General features: G+C 33.0%; 2 protein-coding genes across 8 annotated transcripts; both read left to right on the top strand.

Moving 5' to 3' along the window:
• The first annotated feature begins 402 nt into the window (after positions 1-402).
• Positions 403-6,318, top strand: LOC112277687 (uncharacterized). 5 transcript variants are annotated; one of them, XM_024510302.2, is made up of 15 exons: positions 403-541; positions 685-826; positions 1,539-1,622; positions 2,077-2,139; positions 2,348-2,518; positions 3,024-3,158; positions 3,346-3,485; positions 3,784-3,870; positions 4,003-4,131; positions 4,343-4,489; positions 4,671-4,745; positions 5,050-5,151; positions 5,323-5,493; positions 5,774-5,853; positions 6,038-6,318. In XM_024510302.2, the coding sequence occupies exons 3-15, from the start codon at positions 1,574-1,576 to the stop codon at positions 6,078-6,080; spliced, it is 1,392 nt and encodes a 463-aa protein (XP_024366070.1). In that variant the 5' UTR covers positions 403-541; positions 685-826; positions 1,539-1,573; the 3' UTR covers positions 6,081-6,318. The 5 variants fall into 5 exon arrangements, with proteins under 5 accessions (XP_024366070.1, XP_090104129.1, XP_024366072.1 ...); XM_090248003.1 differs by lacking the exon at positions 2,348-2,518; XM_024510304.3 differs by lacking the exon at positions 685-826 and having other exon boundaries at positions 430-541.
• A 15,939-nt stretch (positions 6,319-22,257) lies between these two features.
• Positions 22,258-27,143, top strand: LOC112277800 (MLO-like protein 11). 3 transcript variants are annotated; one of them, XM_090248117.1, is made up of 14 exons: positions 22,258-23,380; positions 23,542-23,599; positions 23,785-24,026; positions 24,150-24,266; positions 24,388-24,451; positions 24,580-24,674; positions 24,842-24,910; positions 25,000-25,085; positions 25,220-25,269; positions 25,415-25,455; positions 25,564-25,770; positions 25,927-25,997; positions 26,117-26,458; positions 26,579-27,143. In XM_090248117.1, the coding sequence occupies exons 3-14, from the start codon at positions 23,790-23,792 to the stop codon at positions 26,820-26,822; spliced, it is 1,623 nt and encodes a 540-aa protein (XP_090104243.1). In that variant the 5' UTR covers positions 22,258-23,380; positions 23,542-23,599; positions 23,785-23,789; the 3' UTR covers positions 26,823-27,143. The 3 variants fall into 3 exon arrangements, with proteins under 3 accessions (XP_090104243.1, XP_024366301.1, XP_024366302.1); XM_024510533.3 differs by having other exon boundaries at positions 22,403-23,380; positions 23,785-24,266; XM_024510534.3 differs by having other exon boundaries at positions 23,155-23,380; positions 23,785-24,266; positions 24,857-24,910.
• The last annotated feature ends 331 nt before the right edge of the window (positions 27,144-27,474 follow it).

Genomic DNA, 27,474 nt, shown 5'->3' with positions numbered 1-27,474 from the left:
CACATTTCTCTATCTACAAACATGAAATCACATTCTTTTAGACTAAATTCGAACACAAGTAATGTGTATTATTTACTCTATCAAGTGTTACAAGGAAGTTATTTTAATGTAGACGCAATCTTCAAACAAGTAACCCATGAAGCAATTTTTGTATTAATAGCTTACTATTTCGAATGATATTTGAAGTTGCCACAAATATTAACCCTCCTTGGATAGCGGAGGAGCTTCTTAAGGGAACGTTGCAATGGAGACAGCTCATTGGACCCATCACCGAGTTTTTTTTCATCCCAGGATGAAAGTGGGAGCCCTGTTACCAAAATGGATGATAATCCGCCCCAGACAGGGTCCCTCGTCGAAGACGTCAAGAGCCGCTGAAAGACGCCGCCGCTGCCGCCGATGTTGCGGCGAGTGGCGGTAGAAGTCAAGTTGCTTGGAGACGCCTCGGGGGACTTCGGCGGCGGAGTTTCTCAATCCTTCGCTTCGACATTCGATTCATTCACTGCAGGATTTTTCGTTGGGCGATTTCTCCAGCTTCTTTCTCGTGAGCTGAATCTAGACTCCTATCTTTTGTTTGTGTAACGAATTTTCAATTGTTGAGGTGCGTTTTCTTTTTTTTTTTTCTTTTTTTTTTTTTCCTCCTCTTCCAGTTCACTCATGTGTTTTGGTTTTCGAGGTTGATTTTAGGAGGTGGAAGTTGTGGAGGCTTGATTTTAGAGGCGAGGGCAATGAAAAGGGAGTGAGTACTGGGCACGTGATTTTTCTCTGATTTGTTGGGCCACGCCATGGTTGATGGATTTGGGTACTAATTGGGCTCAAGAAAGTTGAGGTACCATTCCATGAATGATCTCTTGATGAGTTTGGACTTGACGATCGTAGACTTACTCCTCCAGTAGTGAGACAGATGAGGAGCTTCGGAGTGTAGATTTGTCATAGTGTGTTGCAGTGGCGGATTGATTTTCAATTGCTTAGTTTAGTGACACTTTGCGCTCAGCATATTCAAAAAAGAGTAAATCTCGATGCAGGATAGAAAGAAAATGTGCACGTAAATCCGTGCTTTTGAAGCAACTGTAATACCGAAGTTGCGATGGAAAGTAGGGTTTTATTGTACTGTAGATTCTTTTAGTGGTGACTGTGTAGTGGCATTCTCAGTAGTATTACAAAGACTTTCCCTGTTGATCTGCTCATGAAGCTAGAAGTCTTGTGACGTTCACAGAGCTCGGAAACAGTATTTCTTTCTACAGAAAGACCACGTTGGTCAGCATGTTCTGGATCGTTTCATTGCTTCTGTGATTCCTCTGTCTTCGTTCTCTCTCAGGGAACTGAGGGTAATCTAGGTCTTAGGGTTTGTATTAACTGAGACTAATGTTGAATCCAATTTCTATTTAAATGCCTAGGTTTCTAAATTTTGTGTTTCATACATGGGAATTCATGGTAGAAACTGAAGCTGTTAGACCGTGCACAGCTGTTAGGGTTTCCTGTTGTGTTGGCAATTTTTTTTGATATTGATCAGTAATCGGGATGGCTTGTACTTTACTCAGGGAAGTAACAAACGAAGGCAAACCTATTTAAAATAATGGCCCCTGACAAGTCAGCACCCAAGGACACAGCTTCGGCACTTTCTGGTACATCTTTTGGACATTAATTCGTCCTGAAATTCTGTTGTTTTTCATATATTTTACATGTTGCGTTTCTCTTCCGCGTACAATCCTCGTCCCACCCCGTCCCTCCATCACCCAGCTTCATACTCCTTCAATTTAAGAGGCAACTACACTAGATCTCTGACGAGTAATGCACCATCGGATTTGCTTCGTTAACTGACATCCTTTATCTCTTAGTTTCTCAAGTTAAGTCCTTTGGCTGTTAATTAGAGTGAGCCTCTGTAGTCTCCTTTCAGCACCTCAGACCTCGCCCTATCTATTGAGAACTGTTGATGGAGTTGGTTCAGTTTTACAGACGGGTTTGCAATGCTGGTTCATTCTTGCCTGATCTATTTCGTATCGTGCCATAAGTTCAGCTTGTCTTGGGAAATTTTGCCGTTGTTGAAACTGGCAGAAGTGTAATTGTGTTGTTTTACAGCTCGTGAGAGTGTATCCAAGCTTCTAAGTGCAGCACGTGATGGCAATGTTCTAGCATTCAAAGGTATGTCCTAACACGAGTGAAGTTAGAGCGTTCATATTTATTCTTTTTGCGGCTTCCTTTCTGCAAATTCCTCTTGTAGTTTACTTCGCCTTTAAAGTCCTTGCTTGCGAAATGAACCGTCCATAAAATAGCCAAGTCATTTGCTAGTGAGTCTGAAATCGGATGACTTTTAGCTTTCGAAATAGTTATGAAACCCTATACTTTACAGATGTGGCCCGAGCTTTGGATGATGGGAATGGATTAGGCCAAGCGTTGGCTGCTGTGAAGGATGGAAATGGACGTGGCCCTTTGCACTTCGCTGCCCGTGGTGGATGTGATGAGCTTTGCCAGTACATGGTGGATGAGCTCAAGCTTTCCATAGACGCTAGAGATAACGATGGTACCTTTTTGTTGGTCTTGGTTCCAGCATTTGCTATCCTTTTTGGTGACTTCTGTGTAATTGCAGAGCAGTACTTGACAACGGTCGTCCATTTAATATTCTCAAATGTGAGTCTTTGAGGGCATAGAATTACTACGAAAGGTTCTTTCTCCATTTTTGCGCCTTACACTTGTGCCGAATCATTCACAGTATGAAAAAATCTACCCACATTAGTGACCAAGTTTAATATTGGTTATGATATGGTGACTCAGGCTTCTTCTTCTTCATTTTGATTTTGCAGTCCTGATTACAACTTCCAGTGAATGAGGTGGCAGAAAATGTGATTTAGGATTAGTTCAACCTCAATCATACATTTGATACCATATTATGTTCAACTAGGTGTGATACGATTTTGTCTGACCTGCTCAAATGTATCGCACAAAAGGAACGTGGTTATGAGTGCACAGATATGTCACGACTATGAGAGTATCTGACATCGCATAGTGAATTTTGAATTCTGATGCAGGCGATACTCCTCTTATACACGCAGCCAGGCAGGGTCACACCTCAACTGCTTTGTATTTGCTTGAACATGGCGCAGACGCTCGTGCCACGCCCAGTGAGAATCAGCCAAGTGCACTCCATCATGCTGCCGGAACAGGTCTAATTTTGCCCTTTCAGGATGTTCTGCAGTAAAAAAAACAGTATGATTGTGATCTTTTAGGTCCCTAATGTCTGCCATGAACGTTGCAATTTCTCAGTTTTAGATTTTTCTCATGTATCATTTTTCTGGTTCATTTGAATTTTTTTAAGTATAACTCTTTTGAGCGTTTTGCAATGTTTTGTAGGCTCTTTGGAACTTATTAAGGCCCTGGTCGCAAAAGGAGTGGATGTGGATTCCCCAAGTGACGCCGGTTCTCCCCTCATCTGGGCCGTAGGCCATGATCATCCCAAAGCAGTCAAACTCCTTCTTGACAGTGGTGCTAATGTAAAGCCCTTGAGACCTTCTGGTGATGATCCAATTATGAACTCCTAATAGAGATCTTGACAGTTCTAGCTTTACTCTTCGTTAAGTTGTCGAGCTTGATTCCTGAGCCTGGTTTGATAGTTGCTTCAAATCGTGCAAAACCTCACCGGATACGATATTTTAGTTTTGCTGCTTTTTATGCTATTCTGTTGATATTGCAAGGTTAATTCCTTTATTTGTCACAGCGGTCACTCGTTTTGATGACGATAATCTTGTTCAATCTACCCTATTGCTACTGACATTTTGTTCCATTTTGAAGCCTAACGGTGCTACAGATGATGATGTGACCGCTCTGGTCACGGCAGCTGCAGCGGGAAGTTCTGAGAGTGTCGAGCTCTTGATAAAGGTATTTGGCTTCATTCGCTTTATAAGTCTATACTTTGCTTTGCAGCAGTGGTAAAATATTACCTTTTTGATACTGTGAGCACGGAACATTTATTTTCATTTTCGGAATACTCAAAATATCTATTCTCTGCAGAAAGGAGCAGATGTTAATGCAAGCGCTATGGGAGGAGTTACCCCACTTCATATTGCTGCAGACCGCGGCGATGAGCGGATGGTGGACTGTCTTCTAGCTGCTGGAGCGAATCCTGATGCTGTTGATGACGTGTGTAACATTCATTCATTATTTATACATTTATTACCATAAACATGTGTGTCATCCAATATTTTCCCTGTGTATTGCCCTTGTCCTTAATTACCTGATTAGCCTGGTGAATTTCAATTCTATGAACTAGCGGTGTGTATTTGATTTCCTTGACTTGTCTGCAAAGCTCAACGGTTGCGTACTGAATGGAATGAGGAAATTCCTGATGCAGGATAAGGCAAAGCCTATACATGCTGCCAAAGAGTCCCGAGCTATAGTGGAGAAATTATTGCCTGTTACAACGACCGACCCCGCCATTACGGATTGGACTGTTGACGGAGTCCTGTCTCATGCACGAAAACTAGCTGCTGATGAAGAGGTACTGCACTACCTCGGAGAAGTATATCTCTTTTCAGTTCTTAAAAATTCTACAGTGAAGCTGCAGTACAAGCAATAGAAACACACATATACACGAATATATACCAAATTTATAATCTTTAAGTACAACATTGCTTTTATGCTTGGTTGAGCTTGGTGTAATAGGTGATTTCTCTTTACAGGCTGAATTTCGGAAATCAAGAGAGGCTGATGAAAAAGCCAAAGCCGCTCAGGCCAATGCACGTAAGAAACCTGAGGTAAGATTTTGACTATAGTTGCAAATGTATGAAGTACGTTGCACTCAATTCTTAGATTTCTTGTTCTTTTATTTGTGTAAGACTTTATGCCGTCATCAGAATCTTTTCGGAGTTGTACTTCATGCTGCTGTTCCTTAATTGTGGTTTTTCCAAAAATATTTTGTTTTATATTATTTTGTTTTTGTTTTTGAAATGCCAAGCCACAATTATATGCCATCATCCCAATTGCCAATGTTTCCGTTAGTCGCTTTTTGTATGCTATTGACTTGATTTTTTTTTAATTGAGTGTGTTAATTTTGCGTAGGTCTCAACTGAGATGAAGAAGAAGGCTGCAGAAGCAAAAGCCCGAGGGGATGAAGCTTTCAAGAAGCAGGATTTTATGCTTGCCGTAGATGCATACACCCAGGTCCATTTCACCGCTGCCCATGCTTTTTATTCGTATTTGCTTTTGCATGACGACGTATTCTTGATTCGCTCTGGAGAGACGTTGATGCTGAAAGACTATTGTGATAAGCCTAATTTTTTATTGGACAGTGGTATTCTTGGTGTAATGGAAAAAGTTTGTTATGTGACGCAGGCAAGTGACTTCGATCCAACAAATGCAGTGTTTTTGTCGAATCGTAGCGTATGTTGGATGCGTTTGGGTCAGCCCGAACAGGCCTTAGCCGATGCCAAAGAAGCTAGAGCTTTGAACCCAGAGTGGTCCAAACCGTGTTACCGTGAAGGATCTGCGTTGCTACTACTTCAGGTTCTCCTTGTCAATCCTTTGCTTGTTTTGTTCTTTGCAGCGCAGTTTCCAGTTTTTCTTACAAAAAGCATTTGTGCTTTAAAAAAAGTCTATTTCACCTGCGTTGTTTTGGTGCAATGATATCCCACAATAGTTCTTTTGACATATTTGATGCTGTGATAATTATCTAACATATCAGCACATCGTCACGGTCATATATGATAGATTTTACGTTTTTAACTTTTTTGCTTCTTATGCTGTGATAGTGATAGACACTGTGGCATGATATGTTTTGATGCAGAGGTTTGACGAGGCTGCAGATGCCTTCTACTGTGGTGTAAAACTTGATCCCAATAATAAGGAGATGATTGAATCTTTCAAGTAAGTTCCTGGATTGTGCCTCTTCTTATTTGTCGATTGAACATGAAGTTTAGTTCTTCTTTTTTCTGTTACATGTAAATGACGTTTATCTTCGCAAGGTTCTTTTACGAGGGTTACCAGATCTTCAGTATACATCATCTTTGTGCTGATGAATGGATTCCACCTGTTAATATGTTACTTGCAGGGGTGCCGTGGAAGCTGGTAAAAAGTTTCATGGGACAGCGTAAACGGACTGGATCGTTATTCGTTCACAATTTCAAAGTTTTGACTGATAAGCTGAGAAATGGCTTCATGAGTTCCTGTTGTGGAAACCTCGTGATCAGCTGTCTACTGCCAACTGTAGCAGCATATGAACTTGTGGGATACTTGCATGCGGGTTGAATTTTTTAGAGATTTGTCCGGGGGTTAATTTTTGATGTAATGTCTGTGAACAAAAATCCAATACAAAATTGAGCGTTGTGTGCCTCTTGTCGTCTGCTTTATGTAATAGCTAGACAGGTCTTGTGTGCATGAAAAGAATTTTCTTTGCACCGCAAAAGTTACTGGAAGCCGATGTGCACTCTATCAAGACAATAAGCTAGTTTCACTTGTGCATGGTGTGTTTTTGGATTCATGGACAATCGTGATAATTTTACAACTGGACATTTCTCAACTTGCACCCATGCAGTTTGCTGTGCGTAGTATGTTTCAGGAGCCATTGATGGTTTTCCAGGTTTTTGGCTGTCATAGGAGACTTTGGAGTCTTAAAGAACTTCATAGTGAACTTCACCTAATGCCAATATTTCAACTTCATCATGCTAATATTCCTAATTCTTCTCGAAGATGAAATTCACCAGCTTCTCTTTTGTAACAACTGAAGCCCAGTAAAATGAGGCTTATACCAGTACATATATATATATATATATATGATTTCAAGAAAAGAGAAAAAAGAAAGAAAGGTTATATCTACCCATCTCTGTTACACTTTTGTTATGTATTTTTAAACAATGAACATGATCCAACGAGTTGTTGTATATTAAAATTTTGGAAAAAAATCTTTATTAAGGTTAATTCACTTTCATTTAAGATCTTTCTAAGAAACTCTGACTAATTGATTATATATATATATATATCTATGACTTTTCTTAAATACAGCTTATAAAAAAAACAATTGTCATATCTGCTTTCAATCTTTTTCTCATGTCATAACATAACCATTCAATTTTTTGTAAGGTTCTTACTACATCAACAAATAATATTTTTACTCACATAGTGTTAAACTTACTCATTTCAATATTTCTATTTGCATTATTTTAAATTTTCATGTATTGATTTATTATATAAGTTAATTCTGATAACCAATCAATCAAAACTTATTTCTTCATATCTTCAAATTTAGCTGTTAATGAATTACAAATCATGACAATTTGCCCTCCTTTAACAAAAATATAATTTCTTTGTATTCAATTAAATACCTGTACTGAGATCCTCTAAAATGAAATCATACTTGACAACCAGATCCTGACCTCCACACATTTAATATACTAATCTCAAAATGGCTTCAAACATTGCAGAAAGCATTCATAGACAGTACTAAAGTACCAGTAATTTTGCAAATCTAGCACCAAATGCAGTTGAATATTAGGATTGCTAACAAGAGGTTTATAGTAGGACTTGACATTAAACCAACTAGCACTTTCTGAATACAAATTACATATATTATTCTATAACGTTTACTATGATCTGGCTCTTCATCGCATGCACCCAGTTTAGGAATATTATAACATGAGGGTTTAAGTTGAGATAAATCCACAACTTAACCACTGCACACATGATCTCAAAGAAGAATGAAAACAAACTTTTCTACATACATCCATTTGAAATTTTGTTTTTCATAAGTTAATGATGTAAATTGGTTGGCAAATCTTTGACAACTTAGTTTTTATTTTTATTTTTTATCTCTTGTCAAATGTAGTATTGATGTACATTTCATAATTTTAAAATTCTCATTTTAAACATACTCCATAGAGGTTTTAAAATATACATATATATATATATATATATATATCTTATGATATTATTTGGAAGTACGTACAAACCATCAACATAAATTAAAATCATGACTTTGTTTACATATCTAATCTAAATATTCTGATTGTAACTTGATTATTTACAAATTTCATAAAATTCAAAACTTTAGATATATGTAATTTGTAGATTGAAATATAAATATTTGTTTCTTAAGTCGCTATTAAATTTAGCTCTTAAATTATGTATTACAATTAAAGCAAGAAAAACTCTTGTGAATTTGAACTTGATTAGATAAATATAGATATTATAAAAATAAATATTAGTAAGTTAAAAAAAAATTCTATTGTAAATATATCTTTGTGATGTATGATCTTAACTTTTATATTTTTTAAAGTAATAAAAATGATTTCTAAGATCTAATTTGAGGTTTATTAAAACAATACACATTTTTTGGTTAATAAAATTTGATTAATATTTAGCATTGTTACAATTCGATTTTTATAATCATATGTTACATCTTTTGATATGCCAAAAAAAAAATACTATAGTTAATTTTAAGCACACAATATCTACACTTAGAAGAAAAGATTTGAAGGCTCTTCAAATCTTAAGAGCCTTCAAATCTTGAATTTTACAACTTTCTTTGCATCTTCTATTAATAATTCATGTTTTCTTAATAGTATTTATGCTTGATAAAAAAATTCATATGTATGATTGATGGCTTTTATTCTATTTCTTGTTTGATAAAAGAAAATTAAAAATATATAAGAACTAGTAATAATAAGAATAAATAGTTACATAAGAATAAAATTAATTATGTAACTTTAATGTTTATACTTATTATAGTTTTATATAAACTATAAGATAAATATCTAATTTTTACATATAATTTAATAACGAATTGTGTCAATTGAATATGATTTAAATAATTAAAATAATCGTCATTAAATTATATGTAAAAATTAGATATTTTATTTTATAGTTCAATCTGATTAAACTAAGTCTCTAACATGTCTCTCTTAAAGCTATTCTACTTGACAAACTTGTAAGATGTACTATTTTTTAAAAATACTATTTGATGGTATTTTTAATGCATATATTCTCAAATAGTGTTTTTAAAAATTGTAATTCATTCTATTCATGTTTGATATTACAAATGCAAGAAGGATTCAAAACATGGATAGAATGAATTATAATTTCGAAATTATAATCATAATTTTAGATGCCAATTAAAAGCTTATTAAAGTATGATAAAAATAAAATAAAGGAAAATCTTCCATACATAATAAAAAAAATTACTTTAAAATGATTGACATGGAAATAAATCAATGACTCTTGAATCTAATGAAGTAGTATTTATATTGATAATATAGATAACATTTTATAAAATAAGCAAAGAAATAGAGTATATTATCTAATAAGATTGAATAAACTTTATTCTTATTTATAAAATATTAATAATGGTAGGTTTTTTTAAAAGATGATTAATAAGAATATAACTATATTGGCTAATTATTTTTATCCAATTAATTCTATTAAATAAATCCTTTTACAAATTAGAAGCTTGACTTTAAACTCTAAAAAGTCTGAAGATCCAAAAAAATGAAATTTATTTTATAAGAAATATAGTATAAACATATTTTAAAATATTATCCAGAAAAAAAAATCAAAGAATAAGCAAGAGTTGCTAAAGAAAAATTAATGAAATAGAAAATCTTAGAAATCATCTAAATAAGACCTAAGGTAAGTAAACCTAATATATAATTCTAAAAATATCTCAAAAGAAAAAATATATTAGAAATTAGAAAAAATACTATAAATAAAAGTAATTATAAAAAAAATAAAATTAATTTAATAACACAAAATATCTTTATGTGATATTTTATGATTGTGAAAAAATACTTAAAAAAGAAAAATACTAGATAGTAATAATGAGAAAAAATAACTTAAAAAGTAGAAAACAAATTATAATTTTGAAAAAAACCAAAATATCAATAGTAATTAAAAGTAATTATTAAGTATAATATCTTGTTTAAAAAGAAAAACATAATTTTAAAACTCTCAAAGATTCAACCATATTATCAAATTCTACAAAGAAAATCAAAAGATAAAATCTCTATTGGAGATTCCATAACATACAAAGTATTCTAAACAATAGTTAAGGACCTAGCTAAAGACAAGGCAATATGGTATAATGATATAAGTTGATAATTTTTTAAGCTTATTTTTAGTTCTCTATTTCTTAAAAAAATTTAAAAACTATAACTATATATCGTACTATATTCATCCTAAAACCAACAAAAAAAAAGTCTTAAAAAAAATTATAATTTTTTCTTTGTTTTTTGTATGTTACATAATAAATATTTTCTGGAGTATGAAAAATATGAATTCTATTCTATTTATAAAGCATGATTAATCAAGATTATATTTATTTATTTATTTTTATTACATAAAATATAATATTTTTTATGTAGTGGTTTACTAAAATAATTCACCTAAATTAGGCCATCTAATCTTTATATAGGACATTATAAAGACTTATAATTGTGTAAGGTATAATTGTTTTTTAAAGCTAAAATCATAGAAACCTTAGGATTTGGTCTCTAATATATTGATATAAATGATCTTTTAAAATTTTGTTTTTTACAAATTCTTTCTTTTTTTAAAAAATTTATTTTAAAAAATAAAAATAGCTTAAAATATCTTTATTCTAAGAAAAATTCAAAATTAATTAACATCTAAATTACAATAAATTTAAAACAAAAATAATAAAAATATAATAACAGTAAATATAATAGAAATCATTTCAATACTTAATTTTAGCTTAGACTTAGCATCGATTGGCAAAAATTAATTGACCATACATGATAGAAAAGGACATTAAGTATACCTTGTTATTGTGTCACAACAAAAAAGGTAAAACAAAGAGTTTATTTTAAGGTTACAATAAGGATTAAAATAATGATATTTTATACACTTCAATTTTATTAGAAATATTATTGTTGTAAAATAAATTATTCAAGTATCAATTATATAATCTCTTATAATTTGCAATAAATATATCAAGGCTATAAGAACAATCCAAATTTTAGCCTAACAACATTTTAACAAAACCAAGATTTGTAGACATGCAAAGAAATTATACTAATACAAGATTTTCTCGAAAAATAGTAAGTGAATGCACTTCTTTTTATGAATTCCTAAATTATTTAATGAAATAGATATAAATTAAATCAGGTAAAAATAAACAAGATAAGTAATACCTTCCTACAAAATATTATCTAAACTTTCTAAATACAAATTGGATTAACATGTGTCTTTGCATATACCATGTGGATGTACCAAATTCTTATAGTAATATTTTGTATCTAAGAAGCTACTATGGATGTATCTTACAATGTAGATATTTAAATTTCAAGCTCTCATAATCATTACAAACCATTTGAATATCTTTTTTTTATTAGGTAATAAATACAAAAATAAGACCAAGTTTATTCTTGGTTATGTTGACACATGTCTTGTGTTTTATATTTTCTTAGGTCTTTAAATCTAATGATAGCCATCTAAGTAGTTTTTTTATCTTATGAAAACATATATTTTTTAAATTTTTTGTCATAATTCTTAGTTGTACATGAGTATAATATTTTTTAAAATACTTTTGTTTAAATTCAAGTTTTAGACACCTCTTTATGTGATCCAAAATTAGACTTTATTGCTTAGAATTTAACTATATGTAATTTTTTTTAAAACAAAAAATCTAATCTACTTCTTTTTTAAAATATAAATAATATAATATATTTAATTTTATACAAAAACACACATACATATATACATACACACACTTATATATATATATATATATACATATATACAATATATAATATAATAAAATATCATATAATCTTTACATCAAAATTAAATAAATATATTATATATTTTGACATCTAAAATATTTAATTTACTCTTATATATACATATACACTAAAATATGCATATATAAAATTAAAAAACTAGATGAGGTCTTTCTGATTGTTTTACTTGCTTCTAGATTTAAAAAAAATTATGCCAAGCATTGAAAAAATACTAAAGATCTTCAAAAAAAATTCAGAAAAAAAAAAAAAAAAAAAAAAAAAACTGTTTGGTGTCACAAAATGATTAGAAAAATTTTAAAAATTAAAATAAAAAAAATGTATATTAAACTTTATCCACTAACTTAAAGAATTCTTTTTTAGAACCTTGTTAAGATTGTGATTTTCAGTATATGTAGCAAAAGGTTGTAATATAGTTTATTACAAGATATTTTGGCTCCTTGGTGTACAAATAACTTGTTGTAAAAGTACAAGAAGGATACTCTCCACTTGTTCAGTTTTGAGAAAAATGTTTTTTGCTCATTAAACAATTTATCAATGTAATAGATACAAAGAAAAATAATTATAATAATAATGCTTAGAAAGCGAGATCATTGAAGTGATATCTTCCATATTATTAGGAAGTTAGGTACAATCATGTACAAAAAGTTGCTCTATATTAATCTTAATTCAAGTGTTTGCAAAGACAGATTCTAGTTGAAGCTATTTATTATGCCCAATCTCGATAGTTCCACTCCTTGGGCTTAGCAATACACAACGCTAAGAAAAAAGTTCATTATACTAACCCTGTCCAACAACAATGGCAATATAAAACTCCCCATGTGCAAAAGTTGATTTTTCCTGAGAACAGTATTGAACCTCACAAGAATAATAATAAAAATAAAAGAGCAGTGTGTGACGAATTGTTCCTTCCATAGAGTTGTTGGGTCCCTTCCCAACCAATTCTCGAAGATAATTCAGATTTTTTGCTTTCGAGCATATGAATCACATGCACCACTCTGTGACTGGTTTGAAGGGCCATTGGGATACTCAAAGGATGCACGAAGTGTAGAGACCAGCAGTGCGCATGTCAAAGGAAAAGGCAGTGCCTTGTGACTGCAGTGTCGTCCTGCATTGTGATGGTGGAGTAGAGCTTTGCATTGCTTGTTCACAGGCTGGCCTGCTTGTTCAACTTCGCCTTGTCGACAGACACACACTTGGTCTGCACTTTTGTGAGCTCTAGGGATGGATCTGAGGGCTTTTCTGTCCCTTTGCCCAGATTTCGCAGTATCGCCACTGGTTTTCTCAATGCAGGGACTGCGGGCTTTAGCTAGAAAGCACACAGGCAGCGAGCACAACTCGTTCTTTCTTCTCTTTCTTTCTTCTTCTGTTTTCGTCCCGAGGTGGGGTTTTTGGCACTGGGCTTGCTGAGATGGAGGAGGCAGAGAAAGAATATCACTTATACTGGTGGTACTAGTGCTAGAAATACAAAGAGGAAGCAGCTGCAGAAGAAGAATCGTTGCTACTACTACTAGTGAAAAGCAGCAGTAGCACCAACAATGCCTTGCACGATGTGGTTTAGTGAATACGCCGTCCCTCAAGCCCCTGGGAGATGACCGCTCATCCAGGTCACACATCACCGGATCTTTGAGGGACTGCATGCAAGTTCCATTGTTGATAATATACAATAGGGGTGTCCAAGTGAGAAGTTGTGTTTGTTAGAGCATGGCCAGCCGTTGGTGCCAACGGGGACGACAAACAGGTGGATGTAGTGGTTGCATGGCTCATTGGCTAGGGTGGCTCTAACGTAAGTCAAGCCTGGCGCCACATGTCTGCCTTACACTGGCTCCCCAAGACCCCACTCCCAACCCCCCCTCCTTTTGAGAAGCCCCTCTCACATGATTAAAAAAAAAAAAAAAAAACAAAGGGCTTCTATCAACTATCCTCCCTTATGGCCAATAGAAGCCATGCCATTCTACTTGCCCGTCCTACAGTGGCTCCCTTCAAGCTCTACTTCAAGTCCTATCTCCGGTATAAGAGTTGTTTCCACAATAGGCTATTGTGGAAATGCTCCGTTTTATCAGAATCAGCGCCGCAGAGATCGATGACCAAGCCACAATGGAGCTTGTTTTAAGGTTGGGGCAACTTGGACGACCATTGGTGCCATCATTGGCAACAACGATGGCTATGCTCTTAGATAATAATTTTTGGAGGATATTAAATTGATCCACTTAAATCTCAAATTAATTCTAGTAGTCAATAGAATACAAATACTACATCCACTTTTATTATTTGGCATCCTTAGAAACTTCTCTTTATGTCATATCTCTCTTTTTGATCTTTCTTCATGATTTACTTTCAATTCTTCATTAACTTTTTCCTAATGTATAATATTCTCTAGCTACTTATTTCTACCTTTGTAGTTGATTTCTCACACTCAAATTTGCTTCATTAGGCATTCTATGTCATGTTCATGAGAAGCAAATCAACACACCAATCTCACCTACTCTTCCTCCAAGTTAGTTTATTAGGAGATTCAAATTTAAGGTTTTTGAAAGATATTTCACCCGTAAAGTATTCCATGACATTTTAAAATATCACTTGATACTTTACCAAATCATCCACCTTACAAGATCTAAATATCAAAAGAAAGGCAAGTAAAGTATCAAAAACCATGTCGCTTGCCTTAACTCTCTTCCTACTTTGACTCCATACCACACCACTCTTTGACTTTTTCAAATCACCAAAATATTAAGTGATACTTCAAAAACTTGAAGATGGTAATAAAGTTTGAATGGTGATATTTGGATTTGATATTTTGAGTAATCTTGAAAATATCACTATTGAATTTTTATTATATGGTTTTCTAAAAATCTTAATTTTGAATCCCCTTATTACAACTTGTTTCTACTCTTCACTACCATGCACAATTGAATGAATTACATTTTTTATCCTTCTCATCTCTTTGTCAAATCAACATATCACTAAGTGCAAAATTGAGGCATTGGTGAGTAAGTATAAAGCTCTAGATAGTACAAGAGCAAAGTAGAGTAGAGATAAATAGACAAATTAAATATTTTCATAATATTTTGAGAATTGCAAAAATCTAATAAAGCATCATGTATAAATTTCTAAAATAATTATTTTGTATAAGTAGTAAGAAGGTTTGCAAAAATTTAAGAGAATCTAATGAGACGGCAAAAGAGGTCAATTGAAATTATATTGGTTCTACCTCATTGTAAATATAGTAATTAAAAAATATACTTGAATATTTCTATTAAAGGATTGTTTATTGAATTAGCAAGTGCAATGAAAAGATAATATAAGATTTGTCAATCATTGTTGCTTATACATTGTGTAATAGAGGTTGGATTTATTATTATAAAGCTAGAATGTGTATTGATTTAATTTCTTCAAATTTTCTTTGTTGTTTTTATGATTAATTTAAGTAATCTTTTTTAGCATATATTTTTTATGATGTTGATTTGTAGTTTTATAGAATATTAAAATTTATACTAATATATATATATATATATATATATATATATATACCATACTTTATTATTATTATTGTTATCATTTTTACAAATTTTATTTGTGATAATATTAATTTTTTATGTAAAAACTTACTCAATATGCCTCTTATGAGAAAATAAGTGCACGTTTTGCAATATTGCAAAAAAAATAAAGTATAACAACCTTTTGTATAAAAGACATTTGATGTTAGTGATTTCAACTATCTATAATGTAATATTAATAATATGTAATCTTTATTATATAGCCGTAATGAAATGGAAGAAATCAATAAAAAAAAATATATTATATCAAATCTTAAGGGACATTTTTTTCTTATTGAAATTAATAACGAAGAAAAATATTCATGTTTTGTATTGGATGAGGCATACTTTCTTTACACAATGTATTACTACATGGTTATTATACTAAATTGTGAAATAATGTTACTGATAAATTCAATACTTTAGGAAGTAAATGCAACATATATGATGACACAAAAAACACATCATGTTAAGAAGAGGTTATTGGTAAAGAAAAAATGAGTATAATAAAATAAAATAAAAATCTTTTACTGTTAGAATAACCAATAATATTTTACTTTAGTTTGTATAATGAATAAATTACAGATGCAATGTAAATTTTGTTTTTTTCTTTTAATTAAAAAAAACTACTATTCAATAGCTTATTATTAAAGTTATTATGTAAACAAGGATGTAAGATTGTGTTTTCAGATTTTTCTATTATCACTGTGTATAATTGCAGTTTAAGTATGTAAAGAATTCAATGTATTATAGATTATTAATTATTTTCTATAAGTACATGTAATTGTGATTTTTGATATATTGTATAAAAAGTAATATTTTAAAATAAAAAATAAAATTTATTATACATTCGTCAAAAAAATGATGTTGCAATCTTTAATTAGTAATTATGTAGTTTAAATTAAAGATTTAAATATTATTAATTTATTTTTTTCTCATTGCTAATTTTTTTTCTTTAAGATTTTTTAAATATAGCCATGTCTTTTTTTAGTTTTGTATTGCTATTTCTTTTTTAATTTCTTTCTATGTATCTTATATGTTCAAAAATTGTTATATTTCTCACGTATTATTCTTATTAATAGACGATAAGACTTTCATGAGTCTTTTTTTATTTTTTTATACTTGTAGATACATGAGAAATGGATCTATTCAAAAAAGAAACTTCTGGAGTTAGTGATAAAATTAGACATATTTTTTACAACTATAACTAAATATAATATTAAACATTATATTGTATTCAAATAGAAATAATTTTTAATCATTTAAAATTTAAAAAATTATTTAAAATCATGCTATGAAGATTCATAAAAGTGTATTCATATTTATAAAATAATTTATCTAGATTAGTTATGATTGTGCAAGTATGGCCATTCTTTAAAAAAGAGAAGTTGAAAAATTGGCATTTTTTTCCTAAAAAATTGATATTTTAAAAGATCTATATATTATCATTGGTCATTTATTTTGACTTCTTGTATGATATTTTTACTATAAATATAATTAAAATTAATAACATATATAATTAATAACATCATATTTAAATATTATAAATTTTAAAATTTTACAATGTCATACACAATTTTATTCTATTGCTACTTATTACTCATAAAATTAGTCATTAAGTAAAAAAAAAAAGATCTTTTATCTCAACTTTAATTATTTAGATTAAAAAATATAAAAATCCCCGAAAAAAGAAGTAAATATCCATGTCTACTTTGAATTCCTTATTTTAATATTGCAAAGTCTTATCATAATATAACTCTTGAAATTCACAAGTATAAATAAATTTGTAAAGTTATTTTTTTTAATTATGATTTAATTGCCATTATAAGTAAACAAAACAATCTAATGAAATAAGCATGAAGCCAAACTGACTAAGCATAAAAAAATCCTAATTATTTTGTAATTAAATAAAAAATATTTGACAAATAACTTATCATTGGAAATTTCCAATTGTAATAGTTGTGATGTGACTTTCATATTCTTTATTTGCCTTTGGTTATTCAAATACATGTAAAATTTTACATAAAAAGTAGTTGATATATTAGTAATTAGAATCAATCATTGAACTAGCCACAACATTGTATATAAGAACAAATTTTCTAAAGCAAATTGTAAAGATGGCAAACCAAATTCTTTTCTTGTTTTACAAACTATAAAATCACTTGGATCTTGTACAAAATATAATAATTGACATAATCAAGAGTTTGATGTCTAGTTCTTTCTAAGCTCTGACAACAAACATCACTTGTCATTTTTTTCTTCTTTAGATTCTAACAAAAAGAAACCAATAGTACTTCTACTATTTCAAAAATAAATTTATATTTTCAGATTATTGAATTGATATAGGGATAGTTACAAAAAAATTATACAATTAATTTCTATACACAATCACTTGGTTTTTAAGATAGATTGTAGTCTTCTATAAGAAACAACTACAAATAGAGCGTGATAAATCTATGCATAACTTGCTTTCCATTTCAAACTTTAAGGATTTATCACATAGATGAATACAACAAGGTAAAACCTATAAATATTATTACATCAAGGATACTTGGCTACAAGCTATTTTTCAATTAGATGCAATATTTTAGTTGCAAACAACTATAATACTTTTTAAAGTATAATCTTTATTTTAACAATATATAAGCTTGCTAAGATATATATAAAGTTGTTTAGAATTAAACTGAAGTGTTTTAAATGAATTTATTATATCTTTTGCAAGATTATTTTAATCAAAAACTTATCACATATATATATATATATATATATATATATATATACGATTTTTATTATATAGAGAATAAATTCTCTAGTGTAAAATAATTAATGAGGAAACTTGTATTCTTTTTGTATTTCATATTTACATGCACATTAACAGATTTGCAAAGCTAAATCACAACCTAATTATCAACCAACAATAATTTAGATTTCCACTTGTAGTAACTTTTGAACTTGTTCAAAGACCAAATTGACTTATGGATTGTCCTTGTTGGTAATTCCACAAGATCTCTATTTAAATAAATTTAACTTTTATTTTCCACTTAATGCAACATTTTTTTATATATGGCACTACAAAATTATATAGAACTTTCCAATACAAAGACAATTTCTACTTATCAACTTAGAAATAAATCATTATTTGAAGAAGATGGTTGTTAGTATGAAACTTATTTTTCATAATAAAACTAACTAATATTTTTGATTTTCTATTTAATTCTATAATCAAAAATTAGAATTACTTATCACAAATAATAAAATCAGAGAATATACTTTATACCCCCTATGTTACCTAATAACACCTTATACAAAGTGATTTTTAGAAGAAAAAATTAACCAAAATCTTTGAAAAGTTTAAAATTAAATATAATTAACTATGCTATCATTTTTTTATTGGTTTTTTTTATATTATTATTATATTTTCTTCTTATTTTCTTTCACTTTGACTATATTTGGATAAAATATAATATTTTATTTTAAATAAATAAATGAATATATATATATATATATATTAAAATAATATCTAAAATTTAAGATCTAATATTTTTTACAATTTTTTTAAAAAATAGAAAAAAACATAAAAATAAATATTAAAAAGAAACATAAATGTTCAAATTTTGAAATATTGATTTTCTAAAAAAATTACAAAATTTTTATGACCTTAAATATAATCAAAGATACAATAGAAATACTTTGTGCACCTGGTGCTACTTCTTTTTAATAAAGTTTCAATAGTATCAAGAGAACCAATAAATTGAATTTAAAACATACAATGTAGCATTCAATCACACAATAAAAGAGGTCTATTGATTAGAAATTAGAACTTAAAAAATAGTCAAATTGTAAAAACCAATGTCATGTCTTATTATAATATTAATAGTTATAAGAGAATTTTAAATAGACTCAATTTTTTACTAAACCAATCCATCTATCTTAACCATCATAAAAAATATAAAAAAATAGCCTCTAAATTCATTTCTCCACTATTGGATCTGCAATCAATAAAAACCAACCACATTCATTATGATTATTAAATTTATAAAGAAAAGGTCTATTCAATAAAAACATTGGTCTATTTAATATTCTCCTAATCATAAGTATGCATGACCATTTTTGTTCTTCCAAACATCGACCAAATCCTAAAAAGAATCCATGAAGATCTTGCTCCTAAGGCCACTCCTATCATGTCAAAGCATTCATATTAGAGTGCCACTTTGGCATCTAGAAAAGCCTTCCAATCAACATCAAATTCATGTTGATGTTGAACAACTCCAATGATCATGGAGGTGCAAAAAGCTCTAGCTCCATTTCACATTCTTGTATCTACACAAATCAAACCCTTATAGAACTAAGACTTCAATATTTATGTCTAATTTGAATTTCTTATTTTTTTTATTAGAAAGCCTTATTAATATATTACTCTTGAAATTCATAAGCATAAATAAATTTGTAAAGTTAAAATTTTGTAATTATGATTTGATTGCCATTATAATTGAACAAAATACTCTAATTAACTAAGCATGAAGCCAAACTTACTAAGCATAAAAAATCCTAATTATTTTTTAATTAAATAAAAAATATTTTACAAACAACTTATTATTGGAAATTTCTTGTTGCAATAGTTGTAATGTCACTAACATTTACTTTACTTGCTTTTGGTTATTGAAATACATGTAACATTTTGTACAAGAAGTAGTTGATATGATAATAACTAGAGTCAATCATTGAACTAGCTACAATATTGTAAATAAGAACAAATTTTCTAAAGCAAATTGTAAAGATGACAAATCAAATTCTTATCTCTTTTTTTTTTCTTTTTTTTATTTTTTTATTTAAATGAGGTTTTATAAACTATAATATTACTTGGATCTTGTATAAAATATAATAATTGGCATAATCAAGAGCTTGATGTCTAGTTTTTTTTAAGCTCCCGCAACAAATATCACTTATTATTTTTCATTTATTTAGATTCTAATAAAAAGAAACCAATAGTACTTCTATTATTTCAAAAATACATGTATACTTTCAAATAATTGAATTGGTGTAGGAATGGTTACAATAAAATTGTGTAATCAATTTTTATATACAAGCACATAGTTCTTGAGATAGATTGTTATCTTCTATTAGGAACAATGACAAATAGAGCTTAGCATTTTTCCATAACTTGCTTTGCTTTTTAAACTTTAAGGATTTATTTACATAGGTGAATACAACAAGATTAAATCTTTAAATAATTTTATACCAAGGATACTTGGCTATAAGCCACTTTGTCATTAGATGCAATACCTTAGTTATAAACAACAATAATATATTTTTAGTAATTTATTTTGTATTAACAATACATAAGCTTTCTAAGTTATATAAAAGTTGTTAAGAATTAAACTTAATTATTTTAAATTCATTTATTGCATCTTTTATAAGATTCTTTTAATCACAAGCTTGTCATATGTATCTCTATGGTTACTATTATATAGGATATAAATTTTCTAGCCTAATGTAATTAATGAAGCAATTTATATTCTTATTATATTTGACATTTACATGCACATTAAAAAAAAAATTCAAAACTAAATAGCAATTTAGTTAACAATCAAGAATAATTTAGAGTTCCACTTGTAATAACTTTTGAACTTATAATTTTTTTTTGTTGGAAATTCTATGAGAATTCTATTTTCAAAAAAATTGATTTTTATTCTCCACATAATTCAACACCTTTTTATATATGGCACTACAAAGTCATATAGAACTTTCTAATACAAAGACAATTTCTACTTATCAATTTAGGAATAAATTATTAGTAATAGAAGATAGTTGTTAGATTTCAACTTGTTCTTCATAATAAAACTAATTACTGTTTTTGTTTTTTTATTCAATTTAAAAAACAAATAAACAATTACTTTCTAAAATTAGAATGTCCTAATTTTAGATATTAATTTAATAAAACAAGATTTGGAATGTAAAATGTAAAATTTTGTACAATGTTTTTGAAACAAGTAGACAAAAAATATGAAAAAATTTAGTCATAGTTACAAAGAAATATAAATTTTTAAATTATAAAGTATTGATTTTTTCAAATAAATTGCAAATTTCTTATGACCTTAAACATAATCAAAGATTATAATAGCTATACATTGTGCACCTTGTGTCACTTCTTGTTAACAAAGTTTCAATATCAAGAGAACCAATAAGTTGAATTTAAAACATACAATGTAGCATTCAATCACACAATAATAGAGAGCTCCCAATTGGAGATTGGAACTTAAAAATAGTTAGATTGTAAAAACCAACATCGTGTCTAATTATAATTATTATAATTATAGGGGAATGTTTAATAGACCCAAGTTTTTATTAAATCAACCCACTTGTCCTAACCAATATGTAAAAAAAAAATGGCCTCTAAATTCATTTCTCCACCATTGGATCTACAATCAATAAATTCATTTCTCCACTATTGGATCTGCAATCAATAAAAACCAACTACAGTCATCATGATTACTATTTAATAAAAACATGGGTCTATTTAATATTCTCCTAATTATAATTATGCATTTCCATTTTTGTTCTTCCGAACGTCGACCAAATCCTAAAGAGTCAATGAAGATCCGGCCCCTTGGCCCGCTCCCATCACGGCGGAGCGTCGCTTTGGCGTCTAGAAAAAAGCCTTCCGATCGTCATCGAACTCAGATCGACGCCGAGAAACCCCAACGATTACGAAGGTGCGAGAAGCTCCAGCTCCGTCTCACATTCTCGTGGCTACAAGAATCAACCGCCTTGGTAATCGAGACCTCCAATATCTGACCATTCCTCCGTGTTGGCGTTTTCGAGTGGGAGGCGCAGGTAAAATCTAATCGTGGCGCGGAGATCGCTTACAACAGTACCTGCATGGATCAACTGCGTATGGTGGAAACACGTGCGCAGATTCCATCGTCGAAGTGGAGCAGGGAATGGTGTTGAGAATGGGCACATCAGGCGGAGAAAGCCCCGGGAATGATCGTAGTTGTTCCGGCGTGACCTCGACAAGAATGGATGCGATGTCGATCTCGCTTGTTTTGACTCTGGTCTCGAGGCTGGGAATGCACTGGCGAGCAGTGCAGGAGAGTTCCTGCTGGTTTTTTTTGGGAGACCCATGAGATTGTTCAGACATAAGTCTCTTGATTGGGTCCTCTGGTCCTGGAAAGCTGGCCCCGAAAATCTTCAAGAAAACACGGCAGTTCCTCCGAGTGTGCACTTTTATAATTATGGCTCGAGTAGAATATTAGGATGCTGAAGTAATGGTGGTAGTGCTTGACAGGGATCCGTTACTAAACTACTTCTCGGCGTGCAAATTCGGAACTCCGTCGACAACATGCGGACGCTTCTGTGGGTGCTTGAAGCAGACCTTGCTTTAAAAGCAAGCTGATAGACATTTGTTTTCTGTTCGACGGCTGCTAGATGTGATCTGATGCAGCGGTGCTTACTAGTTAATCGCCTTATGTCTGCTCCATTAGATTTGTTCGTTGGGGACTTCACGGTTGTCTGATTGCCTGATCAGAAGCCGATTTGTAAATTTCCTATTGCATGTTGTGGTCTAAAACATATTGCGCGAATTAATGATGATGCTTGATTTCCGAGGGTGATACGACTCTGCGGCGAATTTTTTGGTGTGGACTGTTCAATTATGTGGTGTTGATGGTCTGATCGGCACCGCAAACCTGGACAACGACTCCATCCGAGACTGATGAGCTGGGAAGTCGCTTTTCAAGTTCGTGAACTCGATTGATCAGTCTAGAATCCGTTCGAAGATGCGGATACTGCAATGGGGGATGTGCGGCACCGGCTACATAGTGCCCAGTCGAGAGGGCTCACATTTCGGGATTTTTAGGTCGAATCAGGTTGCCCATTGTAGCCATTTGGAGACCGACACCAGTATGCAATGTGCGTGAGGAGGCAACTGATCTTTCGAATATCTGGTTAGTTAGAAGACACGGAAGTTGCGCTACCCGATGCATCATGGCTAAGTAGAGCAGTTCAGTGAGAACGCTGGAGTTCACTCCATCGTGGGTACTGGCCACGGTTGCCACTGTCTTCGTCCTCATCTCCGTAGCAGTGGACCGTTCCCTGCACGCCTTTAGTCAAGTACGTCGTGATGTCTCTTTCTACGTCTCTCCACCTACTAAATTGGCGAATGGAAATTGCAGTTGTCTAATGCTTCAATCAATCGAGCAGAACATGCGTGATACCATTGAATTTGCCCTGCGGTGATCGGTGGATGTCACTGTTTTTCGTCGTGGTTGCAGTATCTGAGGGACAAGAAACGGAAGCCACTGCACGCAGCCCTGGAGAAAATAAAGGATGGTGAGTAGTCAGCTTACATCAGGGCCAGTTTTCTCTTTTAGACGTTGTTCGACACTCCCAAGACCATGCCATGCTTCCTTTTCCATCTTGAGTGTACCTGAACTCTGGGAGTCAATTTTAATTCACGAACCACGTGATAGTCGAATTCTGGATGTAAATTGATGACCGAATACCTTTGAATGCAGAATTAATGTTGATGGGATTTATCTCGCTGACCATCACGATATTGCAAGATCCGGTGTCGAAAGTTTGCGTGCCATCCTCGGCCTACAACAAATGGACGCCATGCCGCGTCTCAAAAAGGCGGAAGAATGCAACAGCAACCGCAACACCAAATGCGAAACCGACGACCAATTATGATTTTCCGGAGGAACATCACAGGAGGCTTCTGGCTTCGGGGGGATCCAACAGCTTCAGTTGCAGTCCGGTACCAGAAAACTCTGGACAAAACTTCCCACAAGAAAAATTGCTTCGAATCAAAAGAATTTTCATCATCGTAACTGACTCCATGCCCTTCGATGGTGTTCTTCTGTCGTGGAAACTTCAACAGGGATACGAGCCATTCATCTCCCCCAACACTCTCCACCAGCTCCACATTTTCATATTCGTTCTGGCTCTGGTCCACGTGATTTATTCATGCTTAACCATGGTCCTTGCTCTCATCAAGGTATTTGTTAGTCTCGTCTTCTCCCAACCAACGCAACCAAAAAAATTCACATGCAAAGTCTTGAATCTTGTAGTTTCCAGACGCGAGTTCACGAAATAAGCGTCCAGCTGCTTCGTGACAGGTGTATCGCTGGAGAAAGTGGGAGAAAGAAGCTCACAACGCAGTGAAGCAAGCTACCACGGAAGGTGAGTAAATCCACCCAATTTCGCACCTAATTTACAAATCTGTCTTATAGCCCACTTAATCCCGTTCTAAGAAGAATGAATCCACGAAATCGTTGGGTGTGCTCGGTACTGACATGGATTTCACGCAGAGTTGATGCAGAGTATCAAGTATACTCGCCAGTCTACGCTTGTGCGGTACCACACATCGAAGCCTAGGAGCAGGTCAAGATTCATCGTGTGGATGGTAAGTCCTCTCGTCTGGACAAGTTTGTCACTTGAGGGGAATAGTCATCTGCAGTTTTCTGCAAGGAATGTAGATCATCAAATCACAGTACCAATGATCTTGCAACTGCCGAACGATTACAACTTACCTGACAATTCTCTCTTCGATATTATGGTTCGTAATCTCAGGTTTGCTTCGTTCAGGATCTGTACATTCCTCGCGCAGACTACCCGGCTCTTCGTCTCAGCTTCATTACTGTAAGTGATCTAAACATTGTCCAGGACGAGGTCTAGTTATGTTTGAGAAATTCACTCATTCTTTCTCTCTTGACCCATGCCGTTTGCAGGCACATAACCATAAAGAATTGTACGACTTCCACGCTTATATGGTTCGGAGCCTAGAAGATGAATTTCAAACCATTGTGGGCATCAGGTAACGGCACAGGATCCATGATCAATTTCAATCGAACGCCAGCTTTGAATTTAGTTCAATTCACCTGGTTACGTGCTTTCAAACTATGTCTGGACTAAGAGGATGTGATTCTTCTTATTCTTCTCTGTTTCCAGTTCTTGGCTATGGGCGTTTGTGATCCTCATATGGTTGCTCAACGTTGACGGTAAGGATATCGAGTATCCCATTTCAAACTCCTCAATTACTCTGCTGTGACGTATCACTCGCTGTGTTGATTGATGCATTCTTGAACTCCACGACAAAACTGAATCCGCATCGTGCTGTTGGAACGTGGCAATCGAATTCAACAGGGACCCGGCTGCATTTTTGGACGTCGCTTGTGCCCGTAGTGGTGAGTGCTGCAATTAGATTTCTATCGTCCTTCGCGTGCGTGTTCCCGTAGCGATATCGTGAGCAGAAGCATTTCTGGTTCATGAACTAATATGTTGTGGATGCATAGGTGGTTTTCGCCATAGGAACGAAGCTGCAGCATGTGGTAGCCACCCTCGCGCTGGAGAATACTGGCGTTCCAGCCCCCTTGGTGGGCGTTTTGCTGCATCCGCGTGACCAGCTCTTCTGGTTTAACCGGCCGAAGCTTTTGCTCTCCATCATCCACTTGGTTCTCTTCGAAACTGCATTCGAGTTGGCCACCTTCATCTGGCATGTGGTACATTTCCCACTCATGAAAATGCAACCGCCGTTCCTCGCATGCCCCGAGTAGTGCTCGATGCAGCAACACATCAAATTCATTCTGTGGCATTCATTCTTTGATTGGTACTATCATCGTCGTTGATACAACTTACCCCTTAGATTGCGTCTTCAGTGGCAATTCGGGTACCAATCCTGCCTTCTGGAGAACAACAGGGGCTATATCTTCGGCCGCCTTGCAATTGGGTATGCCCATCTTCAAATCACCTAATCTTAGGCTTGAAATTCTGAGCGTCCTCTGGAGCTCTTGTAGTTGAATGCTCAGGTGACCAAATTTTCATTTGAGAGTAAACCTGGTTGTGTAGATTGGTTGTCTTGCTCTTCTCCAGCTACAGCACGGTGCCGCTATATGCCCTAGTGACTCAGATGGGCACCAGCTACAAGAAAGCGGTGCTATCAAAGAATGTGGAGCGGGTGATGCGACAATGGCACAAGGACGCGAAGCAAAGGCTAAAGGTGAGCGCAGCGTCAAGTGCAAGCGATGCGAATGAAGCTACTCCTCCAAGTAGCAGCAGCCTGATACTCCATTTCAAATCCCGCCTCGGTCAGCGAATCGATGCGTCACGCCGTTCCTACACCTCAAGTCCCAAGGGTGCGTCACCATCACCATCAGCTCAAGTCAAGATGGAAGAAGGGACTCTTGAAAGGTGAACCTCTCGCAGAATTCCTGGTCATTACCTCTGCAACAACATCTTCGCACAGTCAAACTAACATCCTGCCTTATGATCACTAATAAACGATTGGCACTTTCCCTGAGCACCTCGCAGGACAAACGGTTCAACGACACCCACAATTCAAAAGCCACTCACAACAGCAGAAAGTATATGGGAGCAGCGCATTGGATCGGGAACCTCACTGGAGCGCATTGGGGCGATTTCTAGAAAATCGACAACGTCGACTGCGACTGTAACTGCAAAGCTGGATCAGTTTCCAACGCTCCACCCTGCTTTCAAGACCCGAGCACTGCAACGCCAAACCTCCCTCCCCACCGAGGAGATCCAGCATTCATAGTTGCAACAACGCCATTAATCAGCCTTGTCCATCAAACACAACAATCACCGATTCTATCTTTCACAAGATCGGGACGATTTCTATCTTTCTCATACACAAAAGCAAAACATCTAGACTCTTGCTCTGGGCCAGCATTACCAATCAAAGGAGATCATCTGATATGATGTGAAGTGCACATTTTTACATGGCACGGTGGGCATGTTTGAGTTGAACTGGAGCTTTCAAATGTAGCCCCAATTTCCAGATGCAGTTTCTATTGCAGCTGTTGCGGATCCTAGATCAATGGCAGTCCGCTTCACAAACGGCAAATGCATTCCTCTTCTTGTGATGGTCTTTGTTGTGACGATGCTCATTTTTTGCAAAACTTGTGAAAACTAATGAAGTTTTGAACAATACGTTTGATGAAAAAGCAAATTTGATAAGGAGATGTTCAATAAGGTTAGTAAGGATGTTGCTATGAGGAAATTGTTTTTTTACATCTAGCATTAGTGGATTTGGGCAATACAAGTTGAAGAATCGGGTTATAGAGAGGAAGTGCTAATAAAGCCAGTACATTTGCTTAAAAAAGAATCTCTTCAATTTGCACCTATTCAAGATGGGAATTATATTCTAAAGTGGAAAAAAAAATTAGAATGAAATTGTTATTTAAAAA

This window comes from Physcomitrium patens, chromosome 26 (genome assembly GCF_059467195.1).
Source record: "Physcomitrium patens ecotype Gransden chromosome 26, ASM5946719v1, whole genome shotgun sequence".
Lineage (NCBI taxonomy): Eukaryota > Viridiplantae > Streptophyta > Bryopsida > Funariales > Funariaceae > Physcomitrium > Physcomitrium patens.
Note: the sequence above shows the minus strand (reverse complement) of the source record. Positions and strands in the feature narration are given on the sequence as shown.

What these genes read in the sequence shown, in the direction of transcription:
- LOC112277687 (XM_024510302.2), top strand. Translation starts at nt 1,574, where the DNA reads ATGGCCCCTGACAAGTCAGCACCCAAGGACACAGCTTCGGCACTTTCT. An exon ending in ATGCACGTAAGAAACCTGAG is followed by an intron (nt 4,746 to 5,049) that starts GTAAGATTTTGA and finishes AATTTTGCGTAG; the next exon opens with GTCTCAACTGAGATGAAGAA. An exon ending in CCGTAGATGCATACACCCAG is followed by an intron (nt 5,152 to 5,322) that starts GTCCATTTCACC and finishes TATGTGACGCAG; the next exon opens with GCAAGTGACTTCGATCCAAC.
- LOC112277800 (XM_024510533.3), top strand. Translation starts at nt 23,790, where the DNA reads ATGTTGATGGGATTTATCTCGCTGACCATCACGATATTGCAAGATCCG. An exon ending in TGGTCCTTGCTCTCATCAAG is followed by an intron (nt 24,267 to 24,387) that starts GTATTTGTTAGT and finishes GCTTCGTGACAG; the next exon opens with GTGTATCGCTGGAGAAAGTG. An exon ending in CCACCTTCATCTGGCATGTG is followed by an intron (nt 25,771 to 25,926) that starts GTACATTTCCCA and finishes TTGCGTCTTCAG; the next exon opens with TGGCAATTCGGGTACCAATC.